The sequence below is a fragment of the Myotis yumanensis genome, unplaced genomic scaffold, assembly GCF_028538775.1.
Source record: "Myotis yumanensis isolate MYYU_CA2020_CCGP unplaced genomic scaffold, mMyoYum1.0.hap1 SCAF_2, whole genome shotgun sequence".
Classification (NCBI taxonomy): domain Eukaryota; kingdom Metazoa; phylum Chordata; class Mammalia; order Chiroptera; family Vespertilionidae; genus Myotis; species Myotis yumanensis.
This window is the reverse complement of record NW_027223753.1, coordinates 65,463,199-65,478,198: the sequence shown is the minus strand read 5'-3', so window position 1 is coordinate 65,478,198 and position 15,000 is coordinate 65,463,199. Positions and strand designations below refer to the sequence as shown.

Below are 15,000 nucleotides of genomic sequence, written 5' to 3'. Positions count from 1 at the left end.
GCCATGGGCACTGGAGTCAGATTCACCTTTTCAAATAACTCTAGTTGAGCACATTATTTAACCTCTCTTAAGTCCCTGATACCTTGACTGCAAATGTAGAAGAAGTAATATCTGCCTCAAAGTTGTATACTGGGGATAACAAGAAAAAATGTATGGTCCGCATCATTATTTAATAAATGTGCACCCTAGCCGGTTTGGCTCAGTGGATAGAGCGTTGGCCTGTGGACTGAAGAATCCAGGGTTCAATTCCAGTCAAGGGCACATGCCCGGGTTGTGGGCTTGATCCCCAGTAGGGCGCATGCAGGAGGCAGCCAATCAATGAGTCTCTCTCATCATTGATGTTTCTATCTCTCTGTCCCTCTCCCTTCCTCTATGAAATCAATAAAAAATATATATTTTTTAAGAAGTTAAAAAATAAAATAAAATAAATGTTCATTTTTTTTCTGAGCTACCTTCTACCAGCATATGGACTGAGTTTACGGAATTGCAAATTTTGTGTGACATTTACCTAACAAAAGCAATATCACCATGCTCCCGAAAAGTACATCATTGAAAATTTATATCCACACAAAAACCTGCAGATGGGTGATTAGTGCAGCTTTACTCATAATTGCAAAAACTTGGAAGCAACCAAGATGTCCTTCAACGGGCGAATGGATAAACTGTGGTACATCCAGACAATGGAATATTATTTAGTGTTAAAAAGAAATGAGCTATCAAGCCATGAAAAAGACATAGCAGAACCTTAAATGCATATTACTAATTGAAAGAAGTCAATCTGAAAAGGCTACATGATTCCAACCATATAACATTCTGGAAAAGGCAAAACTATGGAAATAGTAAAAAGATTGGTGGTTGCCAGGGTTTGTGGGGTAGGGGAGGGTAAATTCAGAGAGCATGGAGGATTTTTAGGGCAATGGAAATCATCTGTATGATACCATAATAATGGATACATGTCATTATGCATTTGTCCAAATCCATGGAAAGTACACCACCAAGAGTGAACTCTAATGAAAACTATGGACTCTAGGTGATTATGATCTGTCAATGTAGGTTCATCAGTTATAACAAACTTGAGGATACATTTAATAATGGGAAATCTATACATGTGTGGGGGTAGGGATATATAAGAAATCTCTGTACCTTCCTCTCAATTATGTTGTGAACCTAAATCTGCTAAAAAAAATAGACTTTTCACAAAATGAAAAAAAAAAATTACATATTACATTCTAAACCAAAAATAAATTGTTATCCATTGTTTGGGGTTAATCTACATCATCACTCCCCTCCATTAGAGACAGGCAAGAGTTAGCTATCATAATTTTCAAAGTAAGTTTGAGACCTTATAACTCATCTGTAAATGAGAGAAGTTACTAGTTACTATACTTTCTATTGTTTCAGTGTTTACACTCCAAAAGAGTACCATCTTGAGAATTTAAAGCCCGTTTTACCTTCTAATGAAGACAATGAATGTATTGGCAAATATAGCTGTTATTCGTAAGTTCCTATTTAAAAGATAGACAAAAGGAGGTAGTGAAATTAAATGATTAGCCCATGGCTAATATTCAAATGGAAAGACAAATTTAACCACAGATTCCATTTGACTTCCCTTCAGGACTAGAATTAAATTCAGTTTCCTAACTCCATTTGGTGCTTACTTAGCATTACAGTGTAATATGTGCTTTATTACATACTTTAAAATAAAAGGGGAAGGAATGGCGAGGCATGGGTGCCTTCATCCTCAAAAGTACAAAGCACAGAATACAAGGTAAATAAGCCATAATTAATTCGCATAGCATATCCCTTATGGCAAAAGTGAGTGCAGCTAAAAAGGTTACAAAGACACACGAGATGCCCACAGATGCCCAAGGAATCAGAAAGAAAGCTCAGAATCACCTAGTCTTAGGATGGAATTGGACCACACACCTTGGGGGGGGGGGGGGGGGTGGACACGGTTCTAAAAATCTTTAAGAATGCAGGGAAATCAAAGACCTTTTGGGGGGAAATGGAGAGAGTAGGGATAGTTTTATAGAACATTTAAGCAGCAACCCTGAGCAGGTTAGTAGTGTTTTGGAAAATATATTTTTTCCCTTAGTCACCCAATTCTCATCAGGCCCAACCAACTGCCTAACCCTGTTTTGTTCTGTTCTGTTGTTGTTGTTGTTTTTAATCCTCCCCGATGATATTTTTCCCTTGACTATTTAGTGAGAGTGGAAGGGAACGGGAGAGACAGAGAGAGAGAAACATCCATATGAGAGAGACACATGGACTGGTTGCCCCACACACACACCCCAACCAGGGCCAGAGATTGAGCCTGCAACCGAGGTACATGCCCTTGACTGGGATTGAACCTGGGACACTTCAGTCCGCAGGCCAACACTCTATCCACTAAGCCAAACTGGCTAGGGCAGAACCCTCTTTTGTTTTGAAAAAATAATGTCACAAATCTGTCCAGAGCAGGATAAAATGCACAGTAATGAGTTCATTAACCTGCCATCTGCATGCAAAACAGGGGCATTCCAGAGGCAGAATCCTTCGGTGGACTGGTCGAAAATCAAATTCTGGACTAAAATACATAAAATGTAACGCAGAGAGAATAATGTTACAGCTATACCTTCACTGAGCCCACAGCACAAACTGCCTTTCCAGAGCTCCAAAGTCACCCGAATCTTCTCTCCTCCTCTAAGGTTATAATGTTTGACTAAAGAGGGTTAAAAAACAAAAACACAAACAAAAACCTCACAATTTTTTACACAATAAGGTACCAGATGTAGTTTTGTGAATTGCACCCATGCAGCCCTGGTGCCTCCACTCCACTCTTAGAGAACAGAAGGGTTAGATTTAACAAGCCAGAGGCAATGTTTCCACCGTGGTACCCTGAGCTTCATCAAGAACATTGGAGTCTGCGTTTTCTCTGTTGCAATTTTCCTTTCACCTCAGCTCTCCCTGACACACCTGTGAAGTGTCACCAAAGGCTGTATCATATCAACTTTTAAAAACTGCCAACACTGCTAATGTCGGAAACCTCCTGATGTCACAGCCTTGCAGTCCACAAAAGCATAGCTTGAGTTTTACCACGCACAGTAACAGCATCCTGTGTGGGTAGGGCAAAGGGTCTTGTTGACAGGAGTGAAATAAGACAAACAAAACCATGTAGATGGGGTGTGTGGCCAGGGTGTTTGGGGAGCGCATACAATCTCAACAAGAGACTCCAGCCCTTTAATCCTTCCTAGAAGAGCAAATTATTTAGGCAGTTGTTCCTTCCATTCTCCCTACTCCCTTGTTCTCATGATAGAAATATCTCCATAGCTTAGAATTTTAAAATATTTTATTTTCTAAATTCTATAAACATCTATTCCCACTCTATACCCCACCAAAAAATAAAAATAAAAATCCTGATAAACACTATTCAGACAGCTGCTTGGACTGGTTATGCAGCTCTGGCTATGGATGGCATCTGCCGAAAACCTGGAATGAATGGTGGTTTTTGGTCATACTATAGAGCAGTATAACCAAGAAGTTGAGCTCCTGGGTCTGGCAGCCTCACTACCTGGTACAAATCCTGCCTACCTCTCAGGGATGTACAGACTTAACTTACTGATTTTATGAGCTGAGGTCACATTATACACATAACAAATACACATTATCTCCTTCATTGTAATCAATTCTTTTTTTTTTTAATATATTTTATTGATTTTTTACAGAGAGGAAGGGAGAGAGATAGAGAGTTAGAAACATCGATGAGAGAGAAACATCGATCAGCTGCCTCTTGCACATCTCCTACTGGGGATGTGCCCGCAACCCAGGTATATGCCCCTGACCGGAATCGAACCTGGGACCTTTCAGTCCGCAGGCCGACGCTCTATCCACTGAGCCAAACCGGTTTCGGCTGTAATCAATTCTTATAGTTTTGAATGCATAGATTGATCTATGCATATTTTCCAGGTCCTCACAACCTAAAGAGAATACTGTATATGTACAACCGTTGATATCCAATGAGAAGGGTAATATAATCTTCAGACCAGAAAAAACATATATTGGCTAACTTAAGTCTCATTTTGCACAGAACAGAATAAAAGATTAAAAGATAGACTGCAGAGAGCCATTGGGCTGAGATATTCCATGAAGTAACATACAGACATTAAGGGCTTTGATAACCAGTACTCTGGCACCAAAATCCACTGTGGTCAAGAATATAAGCCAAGAAAAAGTCATTTTTTTTGCTTAACCTTTACATCAACATCAAAACAGTGTTTTACTCAATTGAGTAGAAATGTTTCCTTAACTATTTTTCTCTTTGTAATAAAGGCAGCTTGGATTCAATGGCGTGTGATAGCAATTTATTTACAAATTTGGTATCTTTTTGGACTCCAGCAATTAATGGGAAAATAGGAAGTACAGCCAACAAAGTGTTGAATACCAGCTCAGAATCATGTTTGGATGTAATTAAAGGTATAATCTGTTCCATGTGAACATTTTTGTGCTCTCCCATCTTAAAACTGCAAACATGAATATTAGTTCTTTTGTGGTATGTCTTCTTTTCACACCACACTAGAACATGTAAAAATTTTCTTTAAAGTTGTTGTGTGTGTATATTTACTTCGCTTATACTTATAAAAGTATGTGTTACTTTTATAGACTCAAATTCACCACAAATATTATCTACAGACTCAAATCCACAGGTCATTCAGATATTTTAAACACGTCATTTACTACTTTGTATGGGATGTATTTATCCATTTTGCTTTCTGAACTAATATGATTACTAAAGTCTTGCTCTTTTTCCTCAGCAACAACTTGTGGGCAGAGTCATGATCAATTATATTTAATTACTCATGATGAAGTAGTTGAGAATTGTCAAAAGGAATTTCTTATAGAGCAAGGCTAAGATAGGCAGGCAGTCTGAAGAAATTGGCATTCCAGGCTGGATAAAGACAAAGTGCAATAATTAGTTTTTTAAGGGAAGAAAAAACCAAGTTACAGCTCATGGAATAAAGTATATCATTGTTGCAGCCTAACAATTTATAAGTCAAGTCTACGGAAATGCCCCAAATGCCAGGGTTCAAATAGCAGTTCTGGCACCGCGGGCCTTCATAACCGTGCCCAGCCACGTTGGAACCTGGGCCAAAAGGAAAGTAAGACAGATCCTGCCTTGATTTAAATTGTAAATTTCGTACATCATGGATGTTTTTGCATTGATTCTGTTATTTTTTAAATATCGCCTTAAAACATTATGTTGATTACTGAATTTTTGGTATCCCCTTGCATTTTGCACCCACAGAGTACCCAATAACCTCACTCTAGTCCTGGCCCTGCTTACTAAGTCAGCTCCCTGAACTTTAGTGACCTCATCTGTAAAACTGAGGCAATAATAGTAATTAAGAGGATTACTGTGAGGACTCGGTGAGAAAACAAGTGTAAGAACTTCTTAATTGTAAATGTTCACATGTAAATACATTTACAAAGCATTATAAAATTCCCAGATAAAGTTATTAGACTAAACATTGTATTCCAAGATGTAAAGCTTTTATGGAAAGTGTCAGTCCTATGACTGATAATAGAAATTGAGTCAAAGGCCTTAAAGAGATATGTAGAATTTAAGATACACCCACCTCCACCAAACCTTATTTAAATAAAAAGATATACAACAGCAGCCAAAACAAGCAATTTCCTTTCCAGTTTTCAGAATGAATCTTCACGTGTAAATTCAGTTTGTCCTCAGATTTTCTCTTTACAGTTCCCAAAAATACTCAATTCACAGAAATTGAAATATTAATTTAGGAAGAAACTCTTTAACGTTTTCCTCTTTTAAAAAATTACAGCTAAAACAACACAGCAGAAAACCTACAAAGAATTGCACTGTTCATGAAGATTGTTTCTGAGGAAGTTGAGGATGTAAACCTTTTGATCCAGGTAGGGGGAATTTCTAGGCAGAAGGAAGGTGAAATACCTCCTGTTCTCTGAGCTAATGATGGTTTCTGAGCTGGTTAGAATTCAGTGCTAATTGCATTTTAAAACACCACCTCTGAAATCCTTTCCTCTCTCAGGATCTTACATCAATGTTTTGCATTTTCAATAAAACCTTTGCACTTCACCTTTCTCACTGAACAAATCCTGAACTTCAGATGTGCAGGAAGAATTCAGTTCAGATCCTTTCTTTCCCCAGAAGGTTTTGATCTGGTGGCCACGAGGCTAATCTGCAGGAAAGGCTGCCCTGCCCTGTTTCTGAGGGGAGAGAGACAATTAAAATGGGTATTTCAGTGGCTCAACCCAGGCTTGACCACTCCAACAGAGAGTCATTAAACAACTTTCCAGTGTCATCCAAAGAACTTATAACAGAATCAATTGATTTTCATCCTATGCTTTATTAGTTGTGATTTAGGAGACAGAATGGCCCTGTTTACACAGCTGTAACATGTCAGGACCTGCAGCACGATTGGCTCAAAGCCTCCGGGTTGCAGTCCATTCTCCGCAGAATCAATCTGAACTCGAAAACGTTCCCTCTAGGAGACATGCACATATCCGTCAGCATAAAGTACTTCTCACTTCTCGTGCAACTGCAAATAGTAGTCACTGGAGGTAAGTTGCAAGTTCACCTTCCAAAAATCAGCCCTGACTTGCCATTGCTCTCAGCATGTTCATGATGGAACAGAGGGCTGCAAATGCCTCTTAACTAGGTACCCAACGTGGGTGAATGTGTTCCACTTTGCTGCGAGTCAGATCTCAGGCTCGGCAAGTGGGAGGTGCTGGCTGTTTAACATGCATTCAGAGCATTGCCAATCTAAAATGGCTGCTCGGTAATACTTTAATTGCAGTTTCATGGAAACAAATTGCTCTTTAACTGCAATAAGCATTTCTGTGACTTGGCTGGACTGACAATAGGTGAGTGTTAGTAACAATGCAAGAAGTCACATCAACTTGTACATAGTCTGTTTCCAATGGCCTCTCAAACTGAGTCATAGGTGCGCAAGCACCTGGGATGGAATTCCCCAGTGAAGGAATCATTGGGAAAATCACTTCTCGACCTAAATACAGTTATTTAGGCTACATCATCTATAGCTCTTAGATTCACTTATATAATTTATTAGCTCTAAGAAATATTTTACATAAACATGGTGCGCATTAGAATCTTCCTATATTGACATTTAAAAGCTTCATTTTAGATGGATTAGTTTTTTCAAATATCAGTGTTAATGAGGGCAAAATAGTTAATATTAAAAGGATGACAATTTCACAGGCTTCTTTTTGGTGTTTTCATTCGTAAATGAGAAACTTTGGGGTTTTCTCAGTCTGTATTTTATAAGACACTACAGTCTGTGTTAAACTACTTCCTAATAAATCACGAAGAGCTGGAAATAGTTTCTTGTGGCAAATGGTGTGGGTTGGGAAGGCTTCTCTCAGGCCCTCCTGCCTTTTGGGGTGTGTAAATGTAACAAGGCAGGTAAAAAACATCAACCTTTCAAAGGAGAATCTTTGTACATTAGCAAGAGTGGCAGTTTGCATAATTGGGACATGTATACATATCATAAACATTTTTTTTTAATCAGTTCAGCAGGGCTCGGTTACATTTGCTTTTATTTTTAATTGCACTTGCTTGTAGGGACTGGGGGCCATCTTGCTCTGTGACATGGGTGATATTAAATAAGGCCTTTCAAAAGAGCAGAGTACATCTCACTAACATCACAAATGCAATAATGAAAGGTGAACAAGCTGGTGGATTTTTTTCTCTCTAAGCAATGTTGGGGTTGGGGGAGGAACATAATCACTGCTCACATCAGAATAAACCTGAGTGTTTTTAGTGGCTTTCTATCCACAGAGCATCCCCATTAGAGCTGGGTTTTATTGTTTGAAATGCCTCTGGTTTCAAGAAAGTGTTTTACCTAAAGCAAGACTACTACTTAAATATGTCCTATTGTATATTCATAGCTCCATTAGTCCTTCTCCAATTTAGCACATCAAAGAGAAGACTTCATCACTTGCATGTGGATTATACTAACATGAGTGACATTTGTAATCTTATAGGTCTGCAACTTAAGAAATGCTTTTAGAAGCTCGTTATTAAATACGCAGCAGTGCTTGAGGAACCAGCCGTATAATAGTTCATTTAAAGTCTTTAATAACCTTAGCCCTCCACATCACTAAATGCCACACTGTATTACTTACTAAAGTTATTAACTATCTCCTTTGAATTTCTACCCTATATGGGACATGAGTGCTTATGCCAAAAAGAATAGAGCAGATGCTTGCATTCTTATTAACATTTCCCCTTTTCTATCCTGAAGAGTCCAAGTTCCCTTACAGTATCTTAAAAGAAAAATAATGTAAGAGCCAGAACTAGTTCCTAGAAATTCCCCAAGATCTAACTCAAGTAGATATTATTTATGTGATTTTATTCATTTTATTTTTGTCTTAAGCTCTAATAAACTATTCACTTTTACTCTCTGCCTTTAAATTCTCCTCCAAGAGGAGTGCAGTTTGAGCAAGTGATTCTTCCTCCTGGCCTGGGACCCGAAAGCAGGCAGTAAGCACAGACCTCCCAGGGAAGCTAAGCTGATTGCTGGTCGAGCTGTGCCAAAGCTCGATCTCTCTATAGAACGAACCTAGTCCTATTCTCCAGAGAGGGCCTCGGGAGCTCTTCTGAAACAAGAGAAAATAAAACAATTGCCATTTTTAGAAAGAAAATTAAAGGTAGCATTAAAACACCTGGTTTTATTAACCTGTGACAGGCAGAAGTCATAGTTGAGATTTGCTCACATATTACAAGCCTGGCAGTGCGGCCTCTTTAGTTTTCCTCCTTCCAGCCCTGGCCACGGACCCACGGAGTCTTTGGCCTACACGCGCTCTCCTCAGGGCACCTCTGCGGGCACTGCAGAAGCCGTTGCTGGGGGATAATCTAGCGCCTAGAACTAGCAACTGAACATCTCAAGACTTCTATTAGATGAATTCCAAACCCGCCTCCAAACATATGGAAAGGCAGAGCCTATAGAGCGGAAGAGCAAAACAAAATAAACAAAAGCACACAGCAGACCACAGGAGTCTAAAAGCACACCAGGAAACGGCTGCTTCACCCACTGAACAGAACTGTAAAGAGCACGGGGTCCCTAAGAACTAATGGAACCTCAGGTTATGTACAGGTATGGTTTGGCATGCTGTTTCCGCCAAAGCTACAAACTTGCTAAGAGAACAAGATAGTTATGCCACATTCTCTAACATGTTTTTCATCAATACCCAAGGCTTTCCTACTGAGAAAAAAAAAAAGAGTAAGCGAAAATAGCTGAAGAATCAAACAAATATTTATATATAAACACAAAAGATTCACTGTGATATTGGAGAAGTGTAATGAAGTGCTGTTAACAGTATATTCTGAACTTATAAGAAGGACTCCGTCAGAAACATTGCTTTGTACCTCTGCCAAAAACGGCATGGTTAAGTAATTTGAAGAATACCTTATTGGCCCAGAGCTAAATAAATATACACACCACCTCTCACAACTCCTGAAATTTAAAGTGAACTTGGTATCAAATAAAAAAAACAAACAAAAAAAACCCCTACCTTTTCCCAAAGTACAGAAGAGAAAAAGCAGTGTTTAAGCCCAAACTCCATCGAATATTTTTTCTTTTAAGTTTTTATTATTTAAATACACCATACTAGAGCAAATGTCTCTGAAAATATCACAAATAAAAGATTTTTTTTTTTCTTCATTCAGCAAATTAGAAGTAGGGGGAAATTTCTACACAGTAGCTGCTATGAGCCTGTTTTTTTTTTCCAATTTTTTTTTCCATTTTTTGTTCTTTTTCTTCGCCATGGGAGTAGCAACATTAGGACGAAAACACTTACATGCATACATACATTGTATTTTACAGAGATACAATAAAAGTGTTTGTGATAGAATATCACAAAAGCCACATCTCTTTCCTTTATCTCATGTTCAGTTTTGATTGAAACACATTTCCTTACAACACTTAAATATACAAAGAGCAAATAGAATGTTGTTAAGGTAAAACACAGGGTACAAACTCTGGCCAGTGCCCTGCTAATTGTTAATGAGGGTAGAAAGCAGATTTGAATGCTTCTTTTAATTAGCTTCATTAGTCATTTCCCTCCTCCCCAGCTCCCTCCCCCACCCCCCCAAGATGTCCTCTGGTGGATCTTTTTTCATTTTCTCTACAGTCTCCCATTAGCCCAGGTTCATGGAGTCCTTAATGTTCATATTCAGTCATTTTAATACACCAATAAATGCAGGAAGGGCAATCAAGACTAAAGAAGGTGCAATGGCATGGAGCTGGCACTGGTGCTAGCTACAAAGGTGACTTGTCTACTGAAGACACATGGGATCCACCTGTGATGAACAAAATCTGAGATGAAGGCACGCATTCTGCATTACTCTGACCTTTTAGCAGACCTGCAAGAAATAAAAACGGGCATCTTAGCTAAATTTGAGAGATATTAAACTCAAACATGGCTGCTTTTGTCTTCTCTACATTCACTAATCTTCTTTTATTAGATTACTTTCCAACTGTGACTTGATGGAGGCTTTCTGCACTACTTACTCCAACAGTGAAGAACTAAAGCATAACATTTTCTGCAGTTTTACTAGCAGAGAAAATGAGACAATAAATGGACTTTTGGAAAGTTTCTGGTGTAAAGTTCTACAATGAATTGCTTAACTGCGAAAAGCAAGTTTCTTTCTGAAAGGAATGAATTATAACATCTTGCCTACTAGTCATATCTCAAAGGCACACTCAGAGCCATGTCCCTCCCCAGGAAGTTTTGGGTTAATATGTTCAACTGTATAACCTTTGGCAAGTTACTCAACCTGTCTGCACCTCAGTTTCCTTGTCTTTAAAGTGGGGATAACATGGCTGTCATAAGGATTACATAATACATATGTGGAGCATTTTCAACAGTGCCTGGCACTTAATAAAACCTAAGCAAGTATTGGCAGTTATTATGACTATTCTGATATTCCCACATGTTACCTACTCACCTATGTCCTTCTTGACATATAGGTATGTTACCTGCATGAGTATGTTTGTGCATGTGTTTATGTGTCTATCTGTACACACACACACACACATATGTACATATAAACAGATACTTTACATCTAGTATTTCCTATCTGTTGCCACTTGATACTACGTAAAATATTCTGAATATATAAATCAAACACATGTAATGTGTTAATGATTCATGATCAGTTAAAGAATGCAGTTCAATGCAAGTCTAATTTTAAAGTCTAAGTTAGAAATGGTAATCCACACAGTCGTCAAATACAATCTGTTTGCAATTACCAAAATGAAATAATATATATTAGATTTTTATGGTTTTTAAATGACATTTTGAGCTTAAGGAAGTTCTCGTTTCACCCTTTCCCTAACTTACTAAAAGCCTGAAGTCTATTAGGAACTGCAACCCCCCACTTCCAAGCTAATTAAAGTGGTGGAGGCTTAATTCCCCAGAGTGGAAGCTCAGTGTGAGCAAGGTAATTTGTCTGTCCAGAACAAAGATGCGGCAGCAGCCAGCGAGCATATTTAATAAATGAGCATCAAATGCCCTCTACGATGGACACACACACTACACCAATTATGCGACTGCAAGGGAACTGCGCAGTGATATGTAAACTAGGACACGAGCTACATTTCCCTCCAACTAAAGCGGTGTGATGATCTCTTAAGCTACTGAAAAGCAGAGAATTCTAGGTGCAACCATCACTCTTGAGAGGAAGAAAAAATTCCAGAGCAGGCAAAAATTTATTTTAAAAAAAAATTAGCCACAACTTCTGATTGTATGTTCATTATTCTCTAGAAGGCAATGTTCTCCTAAAGAGAGCCGAGCCTCCTTTGAATATAGGCTTTCACGTTGTAGGATCCTTGGGCACCAGTGGTCTGAGACTTCAGCCAAAAGATGGTATGATTTAAAAGCTGAATGTTATTGTTTTTTCTCAGAATATACAAAAGCCAATGATGCAGAACAAGAACTAAACTGCACACCCCAGACAATGGGAACAAATTTCAGGGGAATAAAAGTTTAAAGGGACTAGATGATGGGGTCTACACTTTCCATACAATTAGCTGCCTTTAAAGAAGAAATGTTCAAACAATCAACTCATTACCTTGAAGGCAGAGGATGCTTGTGTATATTTATTATGCATCATGCACAAAAAAGATAATTGGTTCTACAAATAGAAGGAAACCAGCCAAAATTAATGTCCAATTTTCCCTACCAAAAATATGGAGAACGAGAAGGAAAATAAAATGGAGCTACTTGTCATTTCTCGCCACTCAGCTCCCCCAGAAGAGAAACACTGGAGGCTTTGGGGAAAATGATTTTAAAGCATTCTCCAGATCCAGAAAGCAGCTTATGTTCCACCAGGAAGTGTTTTCATTACCTCTTCCCCCTTGCCCTCTCATTAATATCTCTCTGGACCACGTTCAGCTTGCCCAAAACCTTTATTTACAAAAACTACCTTGTGAATTGACTGTGCTCATGGTGAGCTGAGCACCAAGGGCAAAAATGTGAGACATTTACACCAACAGGGAAACGCTCTTAATTAACATCACCCCCCCTCCCCCAAAACACAGCTTCTCACCAACATCTGACAAGAACATATCCTTAAGTTATATTTCCTTATGCCTTTTAAGAGCTATTAATTTTTGAAGGCCACCTGTCTCTTTTGGCTTCCAACATTAAGAAAATATACACTGGTAGGTTCTTATTCACTGCCTAGTATATTTTGTATTCCAAAATGAACACCCTACCTCTCACCACCACCCGGGAAAAGTTATAAAAAAAAGAACAGAACACTTAGATGAAAGGCACAATCCATGCAATTTTGTTAACGCGTAAAACCAGATTTTTTTTTTTTTCAGCGTTGCTCTGTTTCCTCCCTAACAACTCTAAATTTATACCACCTTATACTCGAAAAGATGGTACTGAGACCCTGCTCATATTTCTTACATGTCCTCTGCACTTGGCCCCTAGCTAACACAGCCACTGCCTGCATCCTCAGTGCTCCACAGTTTGGCTGCATTTCCCATCTTGTCTCCACATCCTTCAATTCTCACCATGCACGTTGGTGAGCTGTAACAATCATTTCTAATACTTTGCTAAGGCAGGAAAGAAATGGTATAAAACCAGCAAAAAATGTTAAAAAGAGAATTTTCGGGGAAACTAAGCTTTTATATTGGAAGGGGTGGGAAAGTGATCAAACATTTTATTCCTAGCTCGCTTTTCTTTGAGCTACCAAGTATAACTAACTACAAATCTCTGCCTCCAAATTGAAATGGGGATCTCTACATATTTATGCGACCCATTCATTGTTCTCAACTCTACCCTGTAGATTCATTTCATTACAATTCAAACCATAAAAATCTGTATGTGTTTATATGTACAGCAGCTTGAAATGCCTCATCAATGGTGACTGGTTAATTTGCAATAAAATATTTGACTTCTACTCTTAAAGTGGTCTTCTATGTAGCTTCCCCTTGTTAGTGAATTACATATAGTACATGTGTTGTGACGTAATTAACATGTAGTTATAAAGAAATGAAAAATACGTTTAAAATTATCCCATAAACTTGAGTAAGGGAAAATGATAAATATGAGCATTAAAAATATGGTAGTGTGATTTTAAATTGTTAAAAGTTTATAAATATTAGTCATTTTCCCCACAGGAAGCATTGAAACAAAATGTATTACAGAAGACAAAGCAGCTTAATTTTTTTTTCCGAAACTTCTGAAGCTTGCTAAATTCCTATTTGCAGATAAATGTTGTTTTTTTGTGATCCTTACAACAGACATTAATGAAGTTCCTATTGTAAATCCATAAAGAATTACCAAGTGAAGTGTGCACTTTTTGTTTCAATGCAATAACTCAGTGCTGTGTGATTGCTTGGGTTAATGATGAAAAAGTCAAACATACTATCAGAGCTGATGGAAAAATCTATCACCAATCTGAAATTAAAATTCATCTGTGGTCAATAAGATTTAATATCCATGCAAGTGGCGCTGTAAAGAGTAAATGAATCAATGTCATCAATACATAATCAGTATGAAATATGATGTGAATAAAATTATGCGCACGAGTCATACATTTCACTCTTTTCTGGGCCAGTGTGGAATGAACAGTCTCTTAACTGAAGGTTGACAGTAATTGTTACAAATTAGGCACAGCAGTTATCAAAATGCACTCACTTGCATAGCTATAGGACTTATTAAGGAGATTAAAATAGATCTAAAACTATCCAGGACTGGGGGTGCTGAACAACTGTTGATCACTAATTTTCCCTCTGAAGTGCCTTCTAATACCACATGACTTGTGCACTTGTATAATTTCCTCATTTCTAACACTGGTCCAAAAACTTTCTAGTTGCAGATCAAGAAATGAGATACATAATCTTTAATGGAGCTATCAGTGGCCCAAAGTGACTGGGAAGAGCTAGAACTTTGTTTTAAAAGTCATGGCTTATTCAAATTTGACGGGACTACCAATAACAAAAATGCTCTCCTTTGGAATTACAGAATGCTTTGTAAAACTGCTTCTCTAAAGCATCAGTGTCCGGATTGCTGTTACCAATACTGAAATCACTCTTTCCTGACAAAGACGATTCCCTTTCCTACCATAATGTTCTAATTTTCCTTCCACAATAACCTATTCACATCCATTGTGCTTCTGAATATCAAAATTATCAAATAGGATAAAAAACTGGTTATACAGAAGTTTTATGCTTTGTTCAACTCTGCATGTGACAATCCTACCTCAGCACAGCTACAAACTAAGTCGGGGGTTTTTTCTAACTAGAAGAGATTCACAATTTAATCAGCTCTCCTATTTCTGAACCCTGTATGGATGAGTAGTCTACATTTCTTTAAAAGGGCATGCAAAGATCCAAGCACCCAGGAAAACTCCACTGCTCAGTGCAAAAACGGTTGAGCCTCCCAACTTGCTCTAATAAAGCTTATTAGTGACTGCGGGGTCTTTACCTTCTGGTCTGGCAGTAG

At 38.2% G+C, this 15,000-nt stretch overlaps 1 protein-coding gene across 3 annotated transcripts in view; it reads right to left on the bottom strand.

Moving 5' to 3' along the window:
* Positions 1-15,000, bottom strand: part of LMO4 (LIM domain only 4) — a 39,936-nt gene that overhangs the window by 13,162 nt on the left and 11,774 nt on the right. For 2 of the 3 annotated variants that reach the window (XM_070405518.1, XM_070405519.1), the window contains exon 4: positions 14,983-15,000. This exon is cut by the window's right edge and continues 138 nt beyond it. In XM_070405518.1, coding sequence (XP_070261619.1) covers positions 14,983-15,000 — 18 coding nt within the window. Of the gene's footprint in view, positions 1-3,725; positions 10,403-14,982 lie in introns of those variants that run through there. The other variant, XM_070405520.1, reaches the window with a different exon arrangement.